Source organism: Capsicum annuum, chromosome 1 (genome assembly GCF_002878395.1).
Source record: "Capsicum annuum cultivar UCD-10X-F1 chromosome 1, UCD10Xv1.1, whole genome shotgun sequence".
NCBI lineage: Eukaryota > Viridiplantae > Streptophyta > Magnoliopsida > Solanales > Solanaceae > Capsicum > Capsicum annuum.
In genome coordinates, this window is record NC_061111.1 from 168,624,932 (window position 1) to 168,651,245 (window position 26,314).

Below are 26,314 nucleotides of genomic sequence, written 5' to 3' on the forward strand. Positions count from 1 at the left end.
ACAAATAAAATCATGAGAACCATAAATGGTAAAAGGCTAATTGTATGGCTTGTGTTGTATAGATGTATAATGAATATGGAAGGTTTAAAGATATCACATCTATCGATTGACTGAATGTATTCGATATAGGTTCATTATGGAAAGTTCAAAGGAAAACTTACTTATTCAGATGCAATTAGTCTTTGCTTATAGATTAAACACTTGTCTGTATATTTTTGATAAAATATTCATTCTCCATTCATGTGAGGGATTATTGGGTTCTAGTAAAATGTAAATAGAAAATGAAGGAAAGAAAAATAGAGAAAAAGTAAAAATGTGTGTTCACTTTATATAGGAGTATTTCTTCCATATTAGTGAGAGAAAGGAACATCTTTGTGCTTAAATATAGAAACACTCCTTCATGTGGATATATAGTGAGGTAAGAAGAAAATAAGCCTCGCATCGTCGTCGTCATCGCCCGTTCGGCTCAGCTTCAGCTTCGACTTCGACTTCAAATTTAGATTTGGATTTGGATAATGATCAATCGAGAAATTTTTTTTGGACAAAATTCATTTGAAACTTGCGAGTTAATGATGTTTTAATCCAAAAATCTCGTACAAAACTTTTTCTCCATTTGCAGATGCACATACACGAACATGTGCGGATGTATGTCACAACACACCTCAAAGGGATGCGACCTGTTGAGGTACTACTTGAAAATGAAATTGGAAAGTGTGAGCGCACTTTGCCATCTGCAGGCGCAGATGCCATCGCATGTTGTATCGCAGGTTAGAAAAAATAATTTGTTTTTAATAAGAAGCCCAACATGCGGCCGCATGCGACCCATGTACGGATGTATGTGGGTCCAAGCGTGAGTCCACGGTCCAAAACAGTGTGATTTTTCATGAACCATTGTTTCCTTTCTAAAGCAGCACTTTTATCTATAAATACCTAATTTATTCCGCAGGTATAGACACAGAAATTTTGAACTGAAAAACTCTTCTTCCTAAAACCCCAAATGTGATCATTTAAAAATTGTTGAGTGAGTTCGAAGATCGACAGAATTTGAAGTACCTCCACTATTCTTTTGATGTGACTCATTTTATTTTGGGAGCATATATTACATAACCTCGGATACTTGAGGGGAATAATTTTCGTAAAAACACACCATGAATTCAGTGGATTTAAATCGTTCTATTTTTATCTTTTTCTGAACATTTAATTTTGCTATATTTCAAAAAATAGTTTGAATTTCTTGATTGTTCTTAAGTTAGTTTGAAATTGTGGTTGAAATTCTTATAAAAAAATACAGATAGTATAGCCGGAAAACAATAAAACAGCAGTTCATTCATTTAAACTTAATTCTGCATCTGACACTTTGTTCTGTTTTCTCTATTATTTTACAATCTTCACACTTTTCATTCAACTAGTTTAGTGTACGTGCTTTACACGTGTATATATAAAATAAATAAATTATTATATATATAATTCATTGAGTACACAACTTTAAAATTTACTTAAAAAATACCAAACAGTATACTTGTGTTACAAAGTAAATACCAAAGAAAAAGTTTAAACTTCTAAAAATGATTGGGCGACATCATATAAAGGAACATTATGCTTTTATATATATAAAGAAAAACCGGTATAAAACAAATATGTAATTATTCTTTTTTACTATAGTTTTAATTATTAACTCTACAATAACGTTAACAATTCTGTTTAAGTATTTGAATTCAATGTACTAATTTCAAGGAGTGATGCTCGTATTTAGCACTAATCAATTATTCTATGTGGGATATAGGTTCACAGATTTTTTTAATTAAGGAAATATTTATATAAGGTAAAGTATTAATTGATTTTATAATTTTAAATATTAAAATGTTCTTAGTTATAAAACGATTTTAAGTATTGTAACCTGAAGATTCCGATTCAATGATGATAAAATTATTTAATGTAGTATTTTCTTTTTCTATTAACTCAAGTTAGTATCGTTGTTTTAGAAGAATAAATTAATTTTGTGAGGAAAATTTTATTTGCATTTTAAATAATTGATTTTTTAACAATTTATTTCAGAATTTGTAAAATTAATTTTAAAATCCTAAATGTTAGTTTTGCACAATTCAAGGTTTAATAACCAACTTAATGGATTTTCAAGTTTTAAATATTAGTAAAATAACACTTAAAAGTTGATCTGGGCTAGTTCGCATTAGCATGAAGGAATTTCTTTACAACATATCCTCAACTTAAAGGAAAATAGTCCGTATCTATGAGGTAGAAAGTTTGTTTTCGATAGAGTATCGACTAAAGAAAAAACAATTCAGAAAAAAAAGTTACGGGAATATAGGAAACAATATATAATAACAAAATAAACAGATAGTATAGCAAAACAAAAACTACAATAAAATATTAAAATAATCTAGGTACAAAGAATCAACAAATAGTAACTGAAATATAAATGAATTTCCTACTCTTGCATGATAAGTGAAAGCTAGAAATAAATGTTTTTTACATCTAAAATACTATGAGAACAACTTTTTTTTTTTTAATATTACAACATGATTTGGAATGTGATAATAAGGATGACATATCTAGTTATACTTCACATAATCTTCACAAGGAAAAGCAAAAATACCTCTAAATATGCTTGTGGAACATCTCCTGCAATGTGTTACAAGTTGTCAGTAACATAAAGTAGCCTAGTTATATTATTTTCCTCCACTGTTTTTGGGCAAGTTAGCTATCTTAGAAACTTCAGTTCACGCATCATCATATTCTTATATGACACATATATGATCACAAAATAACTTCTAAAACAATGTGAACAGACACGATAATTAGGAGAAAGAAATAAATTGCATTTAAAATCAGAAGAGAAAAGTATTTCTAAAAATATAAGAAGAAAGAGTCTCTAATAAGGCAAGAGAGTTGCAACCACATAGCCATGTAAGATATGAGGAAAAATATTTGATTGTTTGCTTAATATAGAAAAAATCTTTCATCTGTCAATTAATTTAATCGAATCTGGTGATACAACCACAAATAAAGGTCAAACAAAAATACTATGCAACGGATGCAATTTTTAGATAACATTACAATAAAGTTACTGATTAATAATATCATATGACGTTAATTGGCAACACTTCGTGAACCCCAAAGAGACACAAGATGTCATAACCTTAAAGTGGTTGATGTCGCCCCTTAGAATTTAACACATTGGGCACCAGACACTATGGAGATCTCTTTGAGAGCTTAATGCCAACGAATGTACAAAAAATAGTGGATAATAACAAAAACAATACATAGTAATAGAGCGGAAATTATAACAAAATAATACGATAATCGAGATATCAGAATAATACGATACCTAACCTTTAAACAAATATATAAGAACAATACGATACCTAACCTTTAAATAAAAATTCCTCAAAGTCTGATAGAACATTCATCTACCACCTGTAAACTACAACAAAATAATAAGATAATCGAGATATCATAATAATATGATTAGACCTAACCTTCACACAAAAAATTCTCAAAGCCCGATTAAACATTCATCTACCACCTGCATTATGCAGAAAAAACAAAGATAGTAACAGAATAAGTTGTAATATAGACTTGAAATTGATGAAACTATTATAAACAAACGCATTCAAATACTTCTATTCCACCCACTATAAATCACTAAAATTTGCATATTGTTGATATAAATTTTTGTCTATGAAATTGTGACACCAAAGGTAGAAAAGTTTAATGATCTTGACTCAATTGTAAAAGATTCCCGTTGGATCCAATTAACTTGGTACGTAGCGGCATGATAATATTTTACCATGTTTGAGAAGTTGTAGGGTTTGATTATTATTTGGATTCTGGTATAGTATTAATACCCTGATAATTGGATTCAACTTTAAATGTAAGAGTTATAATTTCACTTTCATTCTAATTAGATGGATCCTTAAAAGTCACGGATCCAAATAAAATTTTTTGGCAAAAATATATTCTTTTTTGAGAAAATTAAGTGGAGGAAAAAGGTGAAAAAACTATTTTACTTATTACAGAGTGTTTTAATGAAGTGAAAAAAGTTCAAATCACTTTTTAAAGGTATTATTAATATAGATTATTGATTATAAATATAGATTTATTTGCACTATTTTATTCTTACACAAGAAAAATATGACATAAAATAATATAATAATATTTAAACGATGATAATAGTATTAAGATATAAAACAAAAACAACTAAATCTGTAATTTTAATTGAACATCAATGTGTTACGAATACTTGATCGTCTTGATAGTATTACTTAGTCGATATCTTGGAATATTTCATTAATTTGTAGTATTGCTTATGATAGATACAAATACATTAAACCTTTTTGATGGTCTTGAAGACATTCAGAAAATACAAAACGACACATGCAATACGATTGTGCAATGCATGAACACCAAGCATCGAGTTTATTATTGAAATAGGAAATTACATAGAATAAAGGGGCTAAGACTAGAACGGTACCTAGCCTAGAGTGGTATTATCGTACTTAGAACAAGATGTTTGTTGAAGTTTGAGTGAGGAGCTGAAACCTATGTTCTTCCCAGGAAGGTCAAATACCAAGAGGTTCTCTTCCATTTGATGCCCTCCTATTACAATTGATGGTTCCCATGTTTGGTCTTGTCCCACAAATGCTAAACACATGACGTCCTTATTAACTTGTACCACCGAATTTGTCCCATAAATCCTCCAAAATGCACTCGGTTTGTGCAAGACAACATCTATCACGGGAAGGTCTGGTCCAGTGTTGGTGCTTTTAATATTTTTGGAACTAAAACAGACTCCAAATTGTTTGATAGGAGGATCAACTAGGGTCACGTTCTTCGGAAGAGCCTTGATGAAAGCAGTTTTAAAAGCATCGTAAATGCTAGTGTGCAAAATTGTAAAAGGTGTCGCTGTGCTGATTCTCGTCCCACCAACTCCATTTTTCTTATTAATAGATAGCAATGTTTTATTTAGTGGCACGTCTTTCCCCGCGACTCTAATGGATGAAACTTGGATATAGTACTCTTCAGATGCCACAAATCCTCCCCTTTTGTTTGCGATTAGTTTGGTGTAGACAAGATCTTTGGAGATGTCAATCTTCTTAGGATTGTAAATATTATATGGACCAGAACCAATGAAGATAACTCCGCGAGATCTTGTCGATGAGCTCAAACATAGACCAAACTTCCTGGTGAATCTAGGGTCTAAAGCAAGTTGATTGGGAAGGGAAATTGGACTTTCGCGTCCAAAACCTGCAATTCCTGGTAAGACATAATACAATTGAATAATTAAAAAGTGTCCTTTCTCAAAATGGGTGAACTATTAAATAAGAGATTATGTTTCAAATCTCGTATAAATTTAAAAAAGAAAAGGCATAAGTTGTCCGAGAAGATCATTTACTACTAATACTCTACTGGTGACTTCTTACCCTCTGTACTTGCTTATAGGGAATTAAACCCCCCTCACCTAACAATTTCCATCTTCTCCGGTCTTAATGAGTTTTTTTTTTTGAATTTGTTAGAGGAGTTTCGGGGAGAAAAGAGAAAGCAATGGAGATTTTGAGGTGGATTGAATCCACACATGAACGATCCATATATTATACATACGTACGTATAAATTTGTTCATTGATTGGCGGATCATAAAAAGCCATAAATCTGTGTTAAATTTGTCAGCAGCTTAACATCAATATACAGTTCAAGATGGTTTATCCCTTCATGAAGCAGAAGGATCTAATGTGATATTGTTTTTGTAGCATAGACAATTGTCAATGTTGTTGATGTTGAAAGGAATAGTCCAAAACATGGCTATGCCAAGATAAACTTTGATGGTAGCTCTTTTGGGAACCCAAAAACAAGTGGAGGAAGAGGGATTATTATAGATGAAGATGGGAGGATCATTACTGTCTATATATGTCATTGTTTATGGTGAAAAATCGAATAACACTGCTGAAGATTCTGTTTTCTTGACTAGGGTGGAATGATGCTTTGAGAATGGGATCCAGATGTTTCTGAACTGCGTATTTAATTTATTGGATTACTGATAAATTTAAACCTCCCTGAAACATATGAGACATGACTATATACAGAGAGGTGAACTTGCTAGGCATATATGGTGTTAACTATAATATCCCTGTTTGATTTAACACACCTAGCAGATGCCCTGGAAACAACAGAAGCTTATAACTTGGATAGGATGCATTTCACTGCCTTTGTAAGATGATGCAATTTTAATCCATTCAAATTAAAGTTTTGATGTTTCATGAGGAAGGAAGCTTTTTGTTGGAGTCCCACATTGGTGGGTTAAAGGGTCCTTAATCTCCGTATATGGTCTTGGACAATCCTCCGCTCATGAGCTAGCTTTTGAGGTTGAGTTAGGCCCAAGGTTCATTTCTTCTCTTGTTATCAAAGTCAGGCCCACCCAGTTCATTGTTTCCGATGTTGGGCCCTCCGTTTTATATTGCCTACGCTCTAGATGTCCAGCCCTGGGCGTGCGGGGGTGTTGAGTTGAAGGCTCCTTGATTTCCTTATATGGTATTGGGCAATCCTCCCCTCATGAATTAGCTTTTGAGGTTGAGTTAGGCTCAAGTCCATTTCTTTATCACTTTTGTCAATTGGGTTGCGTTTATCCCTTAATACATTTTTTGTGAGCTTATTCTGTTAGGAATTGACATGTTCCATTCAGGTATTGTGACAATTTTAAATTTCAAAAAAAGGTATTCACACAGTATAATCTACATACCTGTGACTCCTTTCGCGAGGAGTCTCATCATATCTTGATCAAGAAGGCAAGTGAAAATAAACCGCGACCAAGTGACATGAACACCAGGAGTAGAACCAATTGTCAATACATCCTCAGCAATTTCTGCGCGGTCATGAAACGAATTGATCAAGGGATTTTCACCCCAAATGTAGCAAGTATTATTGTTGCATCCAGGCTGCAGTTGAGATTTGAATATGCAGTCTCCACAGGCATGTGACTTGGCAAACGAGCATTGTGTGGAATTACATACAGCTGATTTGTAAGTTGAACTTTTGTAACCTTTGTCACAGTCCACCAATAAGCTTCGTCCACCAAGATGGACTAGGAGTTTTATGGGTACTAAAGGAGTCCTTTGACCTACTTCTGTAATATATTGTAGCGTTGTTGTGTCTTTAGTGACTGGAATGTATAGTACTTCTGCTGAGCATAGAAAAATATTGAGTTGAAGAAATAAGAGAAGCACAGACAAGGGAAGTTTGAATGTCACCATGGTGGAGAAAGAAAGAAAACAAATGCTATAATTTGTTCGAGGGTTCTACGTAAAGAGTTGCAAATTTATAGTAAGAGAAGCATAGACAAACTACTGTCTATATGGACAATATATGACCCGCAACTTTTGTTTGAATTTTTTTGTTTATTCCCGTTGACATTTGTGAAACTCTATAATTGCTTCGTATTTCTTACTCTTTCCGCTTCATTTTTAGTTGTTGTGATTACTAAAAAATAATTAATTCCAAAATAATTGTGATTCTACAAAATTAATACACATAAGATATTAGCTTTATACATAATAAATACAAGGAAAAGAAAGTAAAATGGAAAGCAGAGAGTATATCATCATACTCCCTCTATTGAGTGTATATCCTACTCAATTTCATGTTTGTTGGTTATTCTACTAAAAATATTTATTTCAAATTAGTTATTTCATTTATGAAATTTAGAGAATTTCATTAGGTTCTGTTAATACTACCTCTATCATTTATTAACTATATAAAGTATGCATACTTAAATTTATATTTTTAAAATATAATTATTAGAATGATTTATAGAAATAAACTCTTAATAAATATTTTCCTAAGTGTCAAGCCAACAAATATCAAATACTAATTAGGGAGGAAGTAAGTCACAACTTTGACTTTGAATGAGATCTAATCAGCATGGAGTTATCTTATGCACATGCCCAAGTTGACTAGCAAACGGATTTATACGCCTGTTTGAGATTCCTGAATTTAACATCCTTATCCTCATATCGTTATCCAAGTTCATGTTACTACCTTGTTCAATAATACTGGTCAAATATTGATTTTCCACGTATCTTAAAAAAAAAATAGAAATAATTTTATTATATTACCATTTAACTATAATAAATTTAATTTTTTAGTAAAGATGTTAGGTAAGGAATAGTATTTAATGTCAAAGATAAAATAAGTATAAATATATAAATTATTTATTAATTTTTTAATTTTTGATAAACATATTAGATAATTAATAGTATTTAACGTTAAAGATAAAATGAGCACAAATAAATAAATAAATAATTCATTAATTTTATGAAGTAGACAAATATTATTTGATATTTATTTTTAGTAATATGAACAAATAAAGATAAACAAATGAAATATTAAATTAAGTTAAATCAATTATATAAATTAAATTTGTTACACTGCAAAAAAAGTGAAGTGATGAGCTAAATTTGATACATTAAATATTTTATATTTTCATCCCACTTGTGTTATAATGGGTTCGAACTTACATTTAATTTTGATAGTTATTGAAAGTAGTATAGACAGCCATGTATCATATTTTTAAGACCCAAGGTTATAGACCCAAGGTTATGACACTTGCATATATAGTTTCGTTGGGTTATGACACTTGCATATATAGTTTCGTTGTCTTTATATATAATAATCCTTAAGCATGATTAAGACATCTATCACATTATCGAATCACAAGATTGGTATTATGGATCTCCTCCTTTAACCGTCTGGATTAGCCTTCTAACTACATCGTCGAGCGGGTAGTTAAACCAATTCGAATGCACTTATTTATTTTTCTGTATTTGATCCAAGTTGGATAATCTAGGTATATCTCCGTTCTAACTGCAAATCCGTCAATTAATGCATCCTTCTCCTCTTAACACACGTTCGATTTTTAGTGTCCGTCTCGAGTTTCTCTAGCATATATCCGTTTATCCTATTGGAAGCTACATAATAGTAAGTACAAGATTAAGAGCATGAGGTATAATGGTAGAAGCTGCGCTCACTAACAATTTATATATCAAGATAACGCCGTTCATACTATAGCCATAACCATAGAAAAAAGGCTTTTATTTACTCAAAGTCATACTCCTTCTATCCCAATTTATGTTAGGTAGTTTGACTTGACATGAAGTTTAAGAAAGAAAGAAAGATTTTTGAATTTTGTGGCCTAAGATAAGTGATAGATGTTTGTATGGTTATAAATCATTTCATTAAGGGTAAATGGATGTTTTAAAGTTAAATTGTTACTAAAGATAGAAATGTGTCACTCTTCTTGGAAGTAACTGAAAAAGAAAGTGAGTCATATAAATTGAATCAGAAGAAATATTACAAAGCATAAATAAGGTATAAAACTATGCATTATGCTAAGTAAAATAGTATAATGAATAACCCTAAGGGTAGAGCTGAACTTTCTGGTCCTCTATTCTTCCTTTGCCAAAATTCGAGCTAAAAATGGCCTATGAGGTATTTATAATATTTTAAAAAAGGAAATTTCACATATATACCGACATGCTTACTCTTTAACTATCAAAAATTCCAACATTTTTCAAAATCTCCAAAAATCCCAACATTTGACCTCTGATGATACAAGTTAATCACATTAGATATATACTGCTGATACATGTATCTAATGTGATTAATTTGTATCATACATTAGATATATGTAGGGTTAACTTGTATCTCAGAAATAGTCCCAAATATAAAATGTTGGGATTTATGTAATTTTTCAGAAGTAGGGGGATTTTTAGAAATTTTGAAAGTTATGATGTTTATTTATGTAGTTTTTTGTTAAAAATATCCTATAGATTTGTCCTAAGTCAAAACAAAAAAAGGGAAAAAATTGGCCCAGACACCATCAACTAGTTGTGCAAGTCTCCTCTGCTTGCCATGCTCGCTCTAGGATTGCCCTTCTAAGGGTGTTAACTTCAAAGGGGTGCATTTTTTACCCTGTCTTGATGTGGAACTCATCCTGCCTCTAACATCACTCTGGGACACTACTTAAGGAAAATCTTTTTTTTTGTTAACTCCCGTTTCAACTTCTTTTTCCTAAAATGCACAAAACACCCTACATAAGTGCTAAATTATAAATCATGCAAGAATATCCTCAAAGAAAGGCACACATATGAGTAAGAAATAGTGAAATGAGTGTATAATATCTCTATATTAATAACAAAATGTGCACAAATCTTGTTACTGCCAAAAAGGTACAATTAATTTTTTAACGCAATTTAAAGAATATGTGAATTGAATTAATAGAGAGAACAGAATAACTAAATGACAAATACAGTTATAAAAAATAAACTGAAAAACAATTGAATGAATATATAAGCATAATTGAGTAAAGCATGTTTAGCCTGATTCAAAATACTTTGTAGCAATGTAGTATTAAGTTCAGACAATGTCTAAGAACTTACTACAAGAGTAATCAAACTACTCTGATAATGCAGAGTAATTTACAGTATAGCATAAATAGGAAATGAGAATAAGAGAAGAAGAAGAAGAAGAAGTGAGAAAGAAGAGAAGAATATAGTCTGGAGATTAGTTCTTTTTCATTCTGTAATTACATGAGTATATATAGAGTTAATATAGTTGGTTAGTCGGTGGATTAGGAGTTGGTTAGTTAGTTACATTGTTAGAACTACTCCAACTAAGTGTAATCCTATTAACTACTTTTGTGAAATGTGATCATTATTAGTTAGTTATGCAAGTATTCAACTGATGATTAGGGATCCCTTTCTTCTCCTCAATATATACTCCCTTTCAAGCTAGGTGTGGAGAATAGATTGATCAGGCCTAGCTTGGAGCTTAGATGAGCATGTTGTGCCTTGCATAGTCCTTTAGTCAGTAAGTATGCAGTTTGTTCCTTAGTATGTATATATGCACTCTTTACTATGCCTTGTTGGATTTTTTCTTTGATAAAGTGGCAGTCAATCTCTATGTGTTTTGTTCTCTTATGAAACACAAGATTGACTGCTATCTGTATTATAGCTCTGCTATCTTTATACACTATTACTGGTATTTCAACTTTGAATCCTACATCTTTAAGCATCCCTAATAACCATACCAATTCTATCCCAGTAGAAGCTAGGCTTCTATACTCCGATTGAGCTGAGCTTCTAGATATAATAGATTGTTTCTTTGACTTTCAAGACACCATAGATTCTCCAATTTTCACTAGAAACCTGTTATAGACTTTTTTAAGTGTGCACATGTTGCCTAGTCTGCATCACAGTATGCTAAGATTGTATTAGAGGCTTGCTGGACAACAAAACTCTAAGTCCCGGCTGGATTTCAGGTATCTTACTATCCTTTTAGCTGCTTCCATGTGAGATTATTTAGGTTGTTGTAGATATTGACTCAGAGTTTGCACGTGGTAGACTATTGCTGGTTTTGTGACAATCAAATATAATAACTTTCCAATGAATTTCTAAAAAGATCTTTGATCCTCAAGTAGTACATCATCTATATTTGCCTTGTTTGAGACATGATCATCATATTACTTGGTGGTATGTTTTAGGTTGCAGTCCATAGGAGTAGTGGATGGTCTTGAAGTTGACAGACCAAGCTCAGATATTAACTCCATTATGTATTTTCTCTAATGCATGAAAATACCTTGATTTGATCTGGCAAATTTTATACCCAAAAAATATTTTAGTTCTCCCAAATCTTTCACCTTGAATGACAGTTGTAGTGCCTTCTATGTTTCTTCTATCAGCTCAAGATTATCTCCAGTTATCAACATGTAATCAATATGTCATCAACATAAATAAGTACTATAGCTATTCATTTTTCTGTCTTCTGATGAATAACGAGTGATTAAACTTGCTTTGCTTAAACTCAAACCTTCTCAGTGTTTCTGTTAGCTTGGCATTCTACTAACTTGAAGCCTGTTTAAGACCATACAGGGATTTGATGAGTCTGCATACCTTGTTCTCCCCCTGACTCATAAATCCATGTGGTAAATTCATGTAGATTTTATTTGTAAGATCACTTTATAAGAAAGCATTATATACACCCATCTGATGTATATGCCAATTCCTTGATGCAACCATTAAAAGAATGGATCTCAATGTCGCCATCTTAACTATAAGAGAAAATGTTTCCCAATAGTCTATTCCCTTATTTTGATAATATTCTTTGGCAACTACTCTAGTTTTTAGCCTTTTAACCTTTCAATTTTCCTTGTATTTGATCTTATATATCCATTACATCTAATTAGCTTCTTTCCTGGAGGTAAGATGACTATATCTCCTTTGTTGTTGTCTTGCCGAGCTTGAATTTCATCTACACAGCTTCAATCCACTTAGGATCCTGAGCTGCTTTAGTAAATTATGTAGGTTCTATAAGAGGAGGAAATAAAGCAATGTAAGCACTGTATTTAGGTGATATATTGTCATAAAATATGTAATCACATATAGGATAAGGCAAATCCAGATGTAGACTCAGAGATATGAAGTCTTTAAGCCAAATTGGTGGTTGACTTCCTCTGCTTAATTTTCTAGTAGGTTTTACAGGATGTGTTCTTCTTGTTCTTAGAACAGCTTGCTGAGGTTGTTGTGTAGATGTATTGTTGGCATTAGGAGGTTGAGGTGCTGTATCATATGAAATAGTAGGTGTTTTAGACAATTGACAGTCTATAGTTGCATGATTAATAAAGACTGCATGAGAGTTAGTAGGATGCTCAAGTTTATCCTCTATGTGATGCATTGTTGATCTAGTATCCATAAACACTAGTTTGTCTATGTGTTTCCTTGCAAATTGAAGATATTTTCTCTAAAGATGACTCCTTTGTTACAAAGAAACATTGATCATTAAGGCCATGTAAAATATAGCCTTTCTGTACCTTAGAATAGCCCATGAGTACTGATGTGTGAGCAATTGCTAACACATTTAAGACCTTTAACCAAGAATAATTATGATGTTTTAAGCAACTTTTATCGTTTTTGATTTGTTTATATCTGATTTTACAGTTTAAGCTGATGGGATATAGAACCAACAAGAATGAAAGCAAAGAATTTAAAATCTAGAGGAATCTGAAGAGAAGTACGGCTGACGACATCTGTGATAAGTCATCATCCTTGTGATAGGCTATCTGTGATAAGTCATCATCCCTGTGATAGGCTATCACAGTTGTCGTCAGGCTTAAGCTTGATTTGAAGCCCGTGACGACATCTGGTGATATGACGTCAAAAGTATGATACGCCGTCACGAATATCGTCATCCTTAAACAGAGAATGGGAGTTGAAGACAGTTTTATGACGACATCCATGACACATTGTCAGGCTGGTGATAAGGCGTCAAGAGAGTCATCAGCCTTAAACAGATGATGAAAGTTGAAAAAAATTTTGTGATGACATCTATGACACGTCGTCAAGATGGTGATAGGCCATCATCGTCATATTTAGCCTTAAGCAACAAGAACCAAAAATGTAGAGGAGCTGACGACATCCATGATAAGCCGTCAGACTCCTGATAAGCCGTCACTGACGTCGTCGTTTATTTTGAGAAAAAGCTAAAACTTCTATTTTGTTTCCTTATTTAGGGTTAACTATTTAATGACTTTTTTAGGGTTTTCTAGGGATATATAGAACTTATAAATCAACATACTTTGAAATAGATAATTTCTCTCTCTCTAGGCTAATATTTTGAGAGTTTAGTCTGGTGAATCAATTCAAGTTATACTTTTTGATCTTTATCATAGTTGTAAGATAATCTTCTCAATTATAAATTCAATTTATGTACTTGTTTCTTGCATCATGAGTGGGTAAACCTCATTAACCTGAATTATGGGATCTAGGGTTAGGTCATGAAGAGGTGCTAAATACTCAAGATTCAATAGGTGTTAGGATTTCTTGATAAGTCTGAGATTTTAATTGATGTCTGTTGGTTGCAAACAGCAGGCATACCTACTTTGATTTGCTTGAGAAAGAAATCATAAACAGTAGGAAGTGAATTATCAACAGGGACTCAGAAATACTTCATTTAATAATCAGTGCTGTAACTAAGTTGATTAACTTGAGGTCAAATCTGAGCAGTGAATAACGATTCCCTAAGTTTGAGAGGATTAGGAAATTAGACGCTTAAATAGGTAGAGAGACATTTGAGCACATGTTCGATAAAGATAACTTGTTATCCTAACCACTGTGAGAATCTTGAGTTACCTTTAGCATCTGTCATGTACCGTAAGCCCTAGTGAACATAATTCTAGTTATTTCATAAAATCTTGGTTACAAACATCGAAATTAAAGTAACAAACAAACAACTTGTTAAACCTAAACCCCTATTTTATCTTTTCGTATCATTTGTTTGAATTTAACTTATAGATTTCGTTTCAAACTAGTTTAATTGCTACTCACATTATTTCCTGTGGATTCAACCCCGACTTCAAAGTTGGATAAATATATTGACGACGACCGCCTTGCACTAAATTGAAGTGTAAGTTGAGCATAATAAAAAATGCTGCCGTTGCCGGGGAACAATTTGGCGTATTTAGTTGGTTTGAAATTTTAGCCTACTTGCTTGAATTCAAACTTGTAAATATTTGTTTTTAGTTTTCTTTTATTTTTTATGTTAGGTAGATTTTTATTTCAGTTTACTTATTACTATGACGTCTTGGAATGCACATGAGCTTGGTGGTTGGAAATCATATCTTGATTATCTATGTCCATATTGCGATGGACCTCACTTTTGGAAAGATTGTAGATATGTTCCTCGGGAAGAGATGTGTGCACCATCTTCATCCTAGTGGAAGTATGATTGTTCTTTATGTGGTGGTCAAGATGGACTTTGGAGTGATTGCCCAAATGCCCCTCCCCCGGTATGCTAACCTAAATTCTAGTTCTTTTTATGATTTTGATAGGTCTTATGGTCAAGAACAGGAAGAACGAAGCACCAAAAAAAGTGGCATTGAAGTTATGCTTCAACTAATGTTGGAGTGTGTGGACACAACGAATGATATCATACATGATATACATCAAGACATAAGGACAAATAACAAGGAAAGAAGAATGATAGAGGATATGGATATAGAGGTCAAGCATTCAATGCACTTTTCCATATTATGTTTAGATGATATCTTGTCTGTGGAATCATTTAACATAATGGACGAGTGTGAAGATGAGGAGCAAGAATTCGATATTAATGATGAGCTTGATGTTGAGAAACCCTCGATGATTTCCCAACCAACCGAACCTTTTATGAATGAAAATGCCAAAGACGAGGAGATGGTACTAGAGTCAAAAGAAAAAATCAAGCACAATCCTTGTGAAGACTCTAGTCCATTTCGTGGGTAAAAGTACTAATAGGGATGCTACTCCAAAATTGAGAATTAGTCCTCATTGGAACCACTTTTCAACATTATGCTTGGTGGATGTGATGAAAGTTGAATCACCCAAGCAAATGATGAATTTTGAAAATGAGGAGGAAAATTCTTACATTTTGGAGTTTGTCCTTCTAAAAGGGTATACTACAACCCCAATCTTGAAGGACAAGAATCTTAAAGATCGATGTCCATTTAGTGGCTGTTTAAGATTTTCACCGTTGCCAAATGAGCCCACACGAAAGTTCGATGCAAAATTGGACAAGCAGTTCAAGTCTTCAAAGTGGTGCGATAGAACATTCCTCATTATGCCCTCACATTTGCCCAACACACCTCGAAGATGTATTGATCAAAAGTTGGGTCGACATTTCAAATCCCCCAAGGGGAGACATAAATAATTGTCAACAAGGTATCTTGATAAAGTCTGAGTAGTTAAGATAACTGAGTCGTGCCGCGACACTAAATTAGGCGCTTCTTGGGAGGCAACTCAAGGTGTTGTTTGTATTCATATTATGTGATTAACATCCGATCTTCATACTCGTGGTGCCACAGGTATGTTTCTAACTCTCTTGTTTTGGTTTGATGCATTGGGGACATTGCATGATTTTAAGTTGGGGGTGGGGCTACTTGTGGATATTGATGTCCTCCGTGGATTTTTATTGTTATGCCTCTTTTCCCCGGAGTCTTGTTCCTAGTAGAGCCGGAATGTTTAGGTATATTGTGTTTTATTTTGTGATGTATTGTGGTTACTTGGGAGAAAAATAAGTATCTAGGCATTTGACATATTTTTGTTGATTTTTGAACACCTCTCCCAAGGTCTGTTTTATAACTGTGTGATATACATTTATGTGTGACCACTGTGCATCTTGTTATGGCATTAGTTCTAGTAACATGATAACCATTGCTAAACAATTGTATGAACCGAATGGGTAGTAGCTTGTGATGTACCTTTGTGCCATATGTGTGTGAGATACTATCTAGTTCCCGTTGTATGTTGAAATCCAAAACTTTCCTGGTTAGTCTTACCTTGGTTGAAGGATAGTGGTTAGGAAAGGATCATAGGCCGCTTTGATATTAGGTCACTTTTAGCCTAAATAACCTTCCCTGTATGTAGAATATCCCTTGATCCCTGCTTTGAGCCTGATTAGCCTATTTTTTTATGACACTTGTCACTTTTCCAGTTTATATCATAATGAACCTTTTTTGGCCCTGGTTCTCCTTGGACACTGTGCACTTTAACTTAGGCAAATGAACTAAGTTGAGGGTGGCTATCATAGGGGTGCGTGATGTAAAATAAGTATGAAAAAAGGTAGAGTAAAAAAGAATAAAAAGCTGGGTGCGGTGGAAAAGAGCAAGAAAAGGAAAAGTTGTGAAAAAAAAAGAAGTGATTGTAGAAAAGAACCGCACTCATCCTAAATAAGTGTGATCAAGAAAAGAGAAGAATAGAAAAAGGCTAATGAATGAAACCCCAAAAATCTAGTATAGTATCAAGGAGGCTTAGTCACCTTAAATAACATCGAGTATCATACCAGCACCTAGCCTACATTACAAGCCTAAGAGAAGACCTATAGTGATCTTAGCTGACCTGTCTGAAAGTCTTGGTAATAAAAATAAAGGCAAGCCTATGGTATTTGTCATACATTGATAAGAACTTCATTCTGAGAGCGAGTGCTTGGTGATTGTCCCCATGGTTACATATGTAATGTCTGATATAAGTGACATGAGACTTCTTTGTAGTAAGGGCACACTGGTCACGTTGCTAGTAGCTAACTAGTTTGGGTAGTGTAATTTATACATATGCATAGTTATTGTCGCTAAGTTAATGTAATATCTTGATTCCTTTCTGTCACATTGTTGATCTTTATGGATATACACAGTTGGGTTTAAAGAGATTGAAAATAGAGAGAGTAATGTGTTTTGAAATAAAATTGATGATCAACTATCATAGGTATGTTATGTGTCTCTTAGTTAAGCATCGTAGTGTTGTGTTTTAGTTGCTTAAGGACAAGCAATCATTTTAAGTTGAGGGTGTTGATCTGTGAGCAATTGCTAACACATTTAAGACCTTTAACCAAGAATAATTGCGAAGTCTTAAGCAACTTTTGTCATTTTTGATTTGTTTATGTCTGATTTTACAGTTTAAGATGATGGGATAGAGAACCAACAAGAATGGAAGCAAAGAAGTTAAAATCTGGAGGAATCTGAAGAGAAGTGTGGCTGATAACATCTGTGACAAGTCGTCAGCCCTGTGATAGGCTATCACAGTTGTCGTCAGACTTAAGCATGAGTCGAAGCCTGTGATGACATCTGGTGATATGACTTTAAAATATGATACGCCATCATGAATGTCATCATCCTTAAATAGACAATGAGAGTTGAAGACAGTTTTGTGACATATCCATGACACGTTGTCAGGCTGGTGATAAGGCGTCAGGATCGTCGTCAGCCTTAAACAGAAGATGAAAGTTAAAGAAAATTTTGTGATGACATTCATGACACATCATCAAGATGGTGATAGGTCGTTATCGTCGTTGTCAGCCTTAAGCAACAAGAACCAAAAATGCATAGGAGTTGACGACATCCGTGATAAATCGTCAGATTCCTGATAAGATGTCACTGACATCGTCGTTTATTCTGAGAAAAAGCTGAAACTTCTATTTTGTTTCCTTATTTAGGATTAAATATTTAACGCCTTGTTTTAGGGTTTTCTAGGGATATATGAAACTTATCAATCAACATACTTTGAAACAAATGATTTCTCTCTCTCTCTCTCTAGACCAATATTTTGGGAGTTTTGTCTTGTGAATTAATTAAAGTTATACTTTTTGATCTTTATCATAGTCGTAAGATAATCTTTTCAATTATGAATTCAATTTGTATACTTGTTTCTTGCATCATGAGTAGCTAAACCTGATTAACTTGAATTATGGGATCTAGGGTTAGGTCATGAAGAGGTGCTAAATACTCAAGATTCAATAGGTGTTAGGATTTCTTGATAATTCTGAGATTTTAATTGATGTCTTTTGGTTTCAAATAGCAAGCATACCTACTTTGATTTGCTTGAGAAAGAAATCATAAACAGTAGGAAGTGAATTATCAACAGGGACTCAGAAATACTTCGTTTAATAATCAGTGTTGTAACTAAGTTGATTAACCCGAGGTAAAATCTAGGTAGTGAATAACGATTCCCTAAGTTTGAGGGGATTAGGAAATTAGACACTTAAATAGATCGAGAGACATTTAAGCATATCATTGGTAAAGATAGCTTGTTATCCTAACTACCGTGAGAATCTTGAGTCACCTTTTAGAATTTGTCATGTACCGTAAGCCCTAGTGAACATAATTCTTGTTATTTCATAAAATCTTAGTTACAAACATCGAATTAAACTGACAAACAAACAACTTGTTAAACCTAAACCCCCATTTTATCTTTTCGTATCATTTGATTGAATTTAACTTGTAGCTTTAGTTTCAAACTAGTTTAATCGCCACTCACATTGTTTCCTGTGGATTCGACCCCGACTCCAAAGTTGGGTAAATATATTGATGATGACTTCCTTGCACTAAATTAAAGTGTAAGTTGAGCGTTATCATGTACAGATTCTTTGGATCTAGATAACATCTTATCAGTTTGTACTAGGTTTTTAGCAAAACACATACATCCAAATACCCTTAAATAGTTTAAAGTTGGTAGTTTGTTATACAACCTCTAATATGGACTTGTTCTATTTAGAACAATTAAAGGTAGTCTATTAATTAAATAAGTTGTTGTTTGTACACAATGACCCCAAAACTTAAGAGGTACTTAAGCTTGTAACCTGATAGCTCCTGTAACTTTTAAAAGATGTTTGTGTTTTCTCTCAGCTACCCTATTTTGTTTAGGAGTATAGAGACAATATCTTTGATGACCTATCCCCGTTTGATTAAAGAGCTTAGTGCAAGTCTCATTCATGAACTTAGTCCCATTATTAGACCTGATGGTCTTGAATGTTTTATTAAACTGAGTTTTCACATATTGCAAAAATATAGGAATGACACCACACACATCTGATTTTATTTTTAACATATATAATCAAGTCATTCTAGTAAAGTCATCAACAATGGTTAAGAAGTATTTGTTTCCATTAAAATTTTAAACCTTATAGGGACCCCATACATCCCTATGAATCAACTCAAAACTAGTAGAGGTTCTTATAAAAGTGGTAGCAAAAGGTAATCTACAATATTTAGCACAAGGACACACATTACAGCTTCTAAGGGTGTCTACTATATTATGATTCTTATTAGGCAAAATTTTATTCAAGGTAGAACTCGACACATGGCTTAGTATCTTATACTACATCTTTATATCAGAGTTACTAATGTGAGAGTCATCCATTTGAGTATAGAAACTAGCCTTTTCAATAACTTTTTCATGACTTTAGTTTGACCAGTAAATGGATTCCATCACATTCTTTATCGATCTTCTTCACCTTATCATTGCAAAGATCCTATAACACACAAAAGTCAAGATAAAAGAAAACCATACAGTTTAACGCTTTAGTAACCTTAGACACATACATCAGATTATATTTGAACTGTGGTAAAACAAACACATTGTTCAATATGTCATGTGTAAAAATAGAACTAGAACCAGTGTGTGATACTTGTTCTACTTCACCATTAGGTAGTTGCACCTGTTCAAGATAAAAAATCTCATCTACAAAAGCCTTGTTAAGCATGTCTAAGATAGATACCATGTGATTAGTTGCTTTTATATCGATGATCTAATCCTTAAGAATTTTAGCCATAAGTAAAGATTTGCTTAGACCAATACCTGGTTCAACACTACCTGTTATATTTGTAGAAGATCCTAGAGTGCTGTTTGTTTTTGTTACTGGTGATTGACTCAGAAGCTACACTCTTTGATTATATTGGCTTTGAGAAAATACGTAGGCTCTAGGTTGAGTATATTGAGGTAGTGTAGGCAGACTAGTCCTAGGAGAATCCCCAGATAAACCATCTGAATTAGTTAAGACATTGCATGAAGTAGGTTGTTGTCCTATTTTGTAGCCATTATTTATACCACCTCATTTTTTATAATCTTAGTCTTGAGGGTATCCAACTAGCTTGTATCATATTTCCCTTGTATGACCTTTCATTTTACAGAAGTCACAAAATAGATTTTAACTTTTCTTAAACTCCTGATGATTGACCTTAGAATACAATGCTGATGCATCATGAGTAGCAACATATGAATTAGACGACATATCACCTAACAAACCAAAAACACTAGAACCAGTAGATTTTTGAGATTCATCACTAATAATCATAGCATAATCCTATGTAACTGATAACAATGGTTTCATAAGAAGAAATGTAACAACCTAAAATTTGATAAAATATGTGAAATATATGTTTTTGTGTGAGTTCACTATTTTACCCCTCCCCATAGTTGGATTATGGTATTTTTGAAGTATGAGGTGATTTGCATAATTCCTAATGCATTTTGGTGCCATTTGTGCGATATTATGGTTTTTGATATCTTCGGGAGCCTTATGTGATTTCAGTGGATATCTTTTGATCTGTGCAATGGATGGCAAAACAGATTGTGCCAACAGATCAAAAATGTTGATTTTAGGGTGGTAACATATTTGGTCTAGTTTCATAACTTTTAAATCTCATTTCGACCCCCAATTTAAAAAATTGTGATTTTAGGTTTAAGGAGTCAACTTTGTGAAAACAATGACTTTTAGAAACTTTGATATTGCCATTGAGTCCAGAGCATCGAATTTGATAGGTTAGCATAGTTCGTTTCCATTCACGAGATTCTGGATGAATTTTGAGGGGCCTGTAGAGACTTGGAATTATACCAAGTGCCCAACTGGTGCACCCATTTTCTAGTGCACCCGCGATCGCGAACTAGAAGTTACGATCATGACTAGGCCAACAGAGGTGATGCTGCAATCATAACTAGGCTAGCAGAGGTGATGCTACGATCATGACCCTAGTTTGGGATTGCGACACCTCCGACAGTCAGGGTATTGTGATCGCGACCCAAGGTCTACGATCGTGGAACCTAGGTATATATATACCAGGTTTTGTTATTTTTCACCATTTTAAAACTTGGAGCTTAGTGTTTTGTGGTTTTGAGCAACTTTCTCCATTTCTAAGCTTGGGTAATCTCTATTACACCCATTTGAACTAGTTTCTTCTATCTTTAACACTAGATTCTTGTTTTTATTCGAATTTGAAAGTAAAAATTGAGAATTTTGGCCTCGAAGCCCCAAAAGTATTCACCAATTTAAACCCCTATTCAACTTTTTTTTTACCTTGAATAATGTTCTTAATCCTATAATTAGTAATTTTTTTCTCAATTTCATCCTTAAAACAACTTTGATTCTTAATTTTAAGAGGATTTTAAAGATTTTACCTAATAAGGTTTAAAAATATTTTTTCTTCCATTTGAACCTCATTTGACTAATCTTTTCTTAAGTTTCTAGCTGTAAACTCCTAAAAGCATGAAGAACATCTTTTTAAAACAAATTTATGATTTTGCGATTCTTTTTTGAAACTCTATTTGGGGGGGGGGGGGGGTCCATTTTGACTCTGAATCTAAAATAGGAAATATAGGTGTTGTTGACTTCTTTTTGATGCGTAGATTCTATATTTTGCTATTTTAGTTGATTTTGGGTCCGTTCGTGAGGAGTAGAGCTTCAAGATCAAAGTGTAGCGGATAAGTTTCAGCATTTGAGGTAGGTTATAGCTTAACTCTTTCAGACTGTAATGGGTAGTTAATTTTGATATAAAATGCATGTTAAGGGTATGGGAACTAATTATAAAAATGGGTATCTTATTGTGTTATGCCCGTGTGAGGACCTATACGTGATGTGATTGGTGGATTTGGTGTACTATGTGCTATGTGTGACCGTGTGGGATCCTATGTGATGATTGATAGCCTATCTATATGAGAATAATTGTGTTTTTGCTTGATGAAAAGCTTATTGTGGTACCAATTGTAAAATGTGAGATATTCACACTCTAGTGGAATATAAATCATGTGGAAATTCATGTATGATTGGAAATAATGAGTGGATAATTGGCTCATGTGATTGGTATATTAGTTGGTTGTGAAAATACTCATTGCGGTTGGTTGTGAACATTACATTATTGTCCTCATGGCATCACACACATAATTTCACTTGTTTGTTGTATGCTTTATATATATATATATATATATATATATAAATATATATTTATCTGTTGTTGTAAGTTTACTTGATTTATGTCTTATGTTATGTATGTGCTCTCAGAAACACTGGTAACACTAGTAATACAGGAAATACTGGAAATACTTGAAATACTTGAAATACTAGAAGTATTGGAAATACTGGAAATTTTGGAAACACTGAAACATCGAATCTTATAAACCTTGTTCGAAGGTATGCCAGAGAAAAGTCATGGATGTTTTTTGTATACAGGTTGAAGAACCCCTATGGGTCCTACATTGGGTAGCTTTAGCTCCGTAGGTGTGTACGGTGTAGTATACGAGTTGGCAAACCCTCCATGGGTCCTACGTCGGGTGGCTTTAGATCCGTAGGTGTATATGGAGGTTGTGCTACAACCTCATGCTTCACCCTCATTATCATTATCATCATATACATCACCATCATTATCATCATCACCATCTTCATTTGCATCCCATGTTGTGCTTGTTCTGTGATTGCATTGCTATGGTGACTTGATACCTGTCTATTGTTCTATCCTTCGTATCTGTTACTTGGAGTATGTGTATACTTTTTCTTCTCTTCTCTACCTATTTTTGTTATATGTGTATATAGCAGAACTATTAGTGTAAGCGGTGTGGGCTACCGTTGTGGGATCGTTTTTTATTGCAGGTGGCGTGCCTCTTTGTGTGTATTTTGTATGTTTTATTATCTACTTTGATCGGTCGGCCTATGATACCCACTGAGTATAAGTGGACCATACTCATGCCTACTCTCTCTTTTGGTGCAGGTCCTAGTACGAGTGCGCCCCAACTTAGTTGATTCGGGCAATTGTTTGAGCTTTAAGGTAGTGGGTGATTTTCAGGCGTTCGAATATCTTCTACTAACTTTCTCTATAGACTATGTATTTACTTTTATTTCAAAGACAAAGTTTTTCTTGTATTTTGGACATCTTATGTATTTCATTTGGATTCGAGTTGTATTAGATATGTTCTAACACTATTCACACCATGTTTTGGGAATGTATGGTATTCTAGTTTTTTTTTTTCTGCATTTGTGATATTGTTATGGTTCGGCTTAATTCTGTAAGCCTTGCCTTGGGGTATTTCTATCTTTTTCTCTTTGTGATCAATTTGGGTGATAAGCTTACTTGTCAAGGTTCACCGCGACAAGTGCCATCATGACCCTTGTTTTTTGACCGTGACAAGAATCTGGTTCATAGCCTGCAGATAGTTATCATTTAATCCCACTAAGAACTGATACAAATTCTGTCTCTGTAGATATACAAGAAAATCCTTGGACTTAGCACAGTTGCAACTAGGTGGAAGAACAATTGCTTCCAATTCCACCCATAGCTCTTTCAATTTAGTGAAGCAGATGATGTTCCTTGAACTAAAGTTGCGATTTACTTGTGGAGCTTGAATGTTCTTGAACCATTAATTTTATCAAATCTTGACTTAAAATCTTTCCACACTTCTTGTGCAGTATCAACATAAATCATACCTCCAAGTGGATTACTAGACGCTGTATTCATTAACCAAGATTGTACCACTACATTGCATCTTTCCCGTTGATACCACAATTCCTCTCCAAAATATTCCCTCTTCCAAGTTTCATCAACAAACCCCAGTTTGTTTCTTCCCAAAAGTTCAATTCACATATATTTGCTCCATAAAGTATAGTTTTCAACTCCAGTCAACTGAAGAGAGATGAGAGAAATGCCAGTTACATCAGTATTATGTAGATAAAGAGGATGATTATGATCAAACACTTGGGTGCCACTTGCAGAACTCGGATCAATATGAACTGCAGTATTCACAGGACCAGTACTTTCATCAGATGCCATTGTTGTAATGCAGGAACAATAGCCACCAAATTTGGCTCTCAGAACTTTCAAGAGATGAAAGAAACAAAATAGTTCTTGATTATTTAATCACTAAAGAATCAGAAACACAAAGTAATAATCACTCAAGGTGATTGTTGCGGAATTTTGACTGGTAGATTGTAATGCTCTGATAAAATTTAGAAATCTAGTATGAAGTTCATACAATGGCTAAGAACTTACGGCAAAAGTAATCAAACTACTCTGATAATGCAGAGTAATTTATAGTATAGCACTAATAGGAAATGAGAATAGGAGAAGAAGAAGAAGTGAGAAAAAAGAGAAGAATGCAGTCAAGATATTAGTTCTTTTTTATTCTGTAATTACATGAGTATACAAGAGTATGTATAAAGTTAATACAGTTGGTTAGTCAGTGGATTAGGAGTTGGTTAGTTAGTTACATTGTTAGAACTGGTCCAACTAAGTGTGATCCTATTAACTACTTTTGTTAAATATGATCATTATTAGTTAGTTATGGAAATGTTCAGATGATGATTACTGATCCCTTTCTTCTCCTCAATATATATTCTTCGTTGAAGATAACTCGGGATAAGTAGATTTCTTGATGAACGCGAGAGCTTACAAGAAAGTAATTAATAATTGTATTGATATTGTTTGCTAGTAAAATATAATCTGAGTATTGAGCAGAAAAAAATCAGATGTCTTTCAACATGAAGTCTCAATTGCTTTTATAGATGTGAATCTTTAGAATTCGATACCCAAGAATCATTCGCTCTTAAATGTAGGGTAGCATACAAAGTTGTTTTTGTAACAGATTTGTAGAAGCTGAAACCATCCATTGGATCTTCCTTAAGAGCTCGAGACTTGGACCAATTTTGCTCTTTCGAGGTGAAATATTACAACTTCTTTCGATGTATAATCGCTGCTTACTTGACCATATTTTCATTTAACTTTTCAATGTATCTTATACAAATAGTTCTCACACTTTTTGATCAGTAACTTCATTTTTATCCGATTAGTGTAAATAATGTTTTCTTTCATATGTTTTGCAACCTTTTCTCTTCTCAATATCGTGACATATGTCAATCAACCGTATCATTTCAAATATACTTGGCCAAGACATTTCCTCAACTTATCCACCATCTATGTACAACAAATTACTAACAAACCTCTGAATCTGGTAACTCTAAAGGAAGTGGAGCTGACCAATTTTTCAGAACTCAGAAATACAATGAAGGAGGCTTGTCTCCCAATCTGTCACGACCTTTTGACATGAATTTAGTGCCCTCAAGATTGAGGTATCAGTAAGAAATAATGTATCGAATATGTAAAACAACTAAAAGCTGAAATAGAAGCTGATATCATAAACATGGTAAATAATCAGATAGGAGAGTCAACAGAAAATCTAAATATACATGCAAAAACTGCATGCTGTATAATTATTAAGAAAAATAGAACCCCATTTGTCCCATAAGCCTGACAGGTTCAAATTGTGAACTGATTTTTGACCGAATCTAAGGTTATATATCAGTTTAGTGTTTAAAATATTTTTTTGGATCTAAATTAGGTATTTTAATTTTTATATCGTTTTCAAAAATATTTGAAAATTATAAAAATTAGTCATTTTAGAATAAGTTTTGTCCAAAAGTAAAAAGAAAATCTATAAAAAAAATGTTTTGTTTCTAATTTGGATTCTAATAAATAAGCTAATAATTTTAGTATTTTATTATTGAACTAGCTATTTAAATTTCTCTATATATTTTTTTTTAATCTTTAGCTAGTTAATTAGAATATTTTACTATTGTGTTTATATAAAAAATTAACTAATCCTAATCCTATTCCTAACTCACGTACCAAATTCTAAACCGCCTAACACCACTCCTAATACTATCAAAAAACGGACAACCTAAACTATT

The 26,314-nt window shown here is 33.2% G+C and overlaps 1 protein-coding gene across 1 annotated transcript; it reads right to left on the minus strand.

Moving 5' to 3' along the window:
- Positions 1-4,492: 4,492 nt before the first annotated feature.
- LOC107841153 (basic 7S globulin) lies at positions 4,493-7,263 on the minus strand. Its single transcript, NM_001324593.1, is given in 2 exon segments — positions 4,493-5,274; positions 6,753-7,263. Coding segments are annotated over 2 exon segments (1,293 nt in total).
- Positions 7,264-26,314: the final 19,051 nt, after the last annotated feature.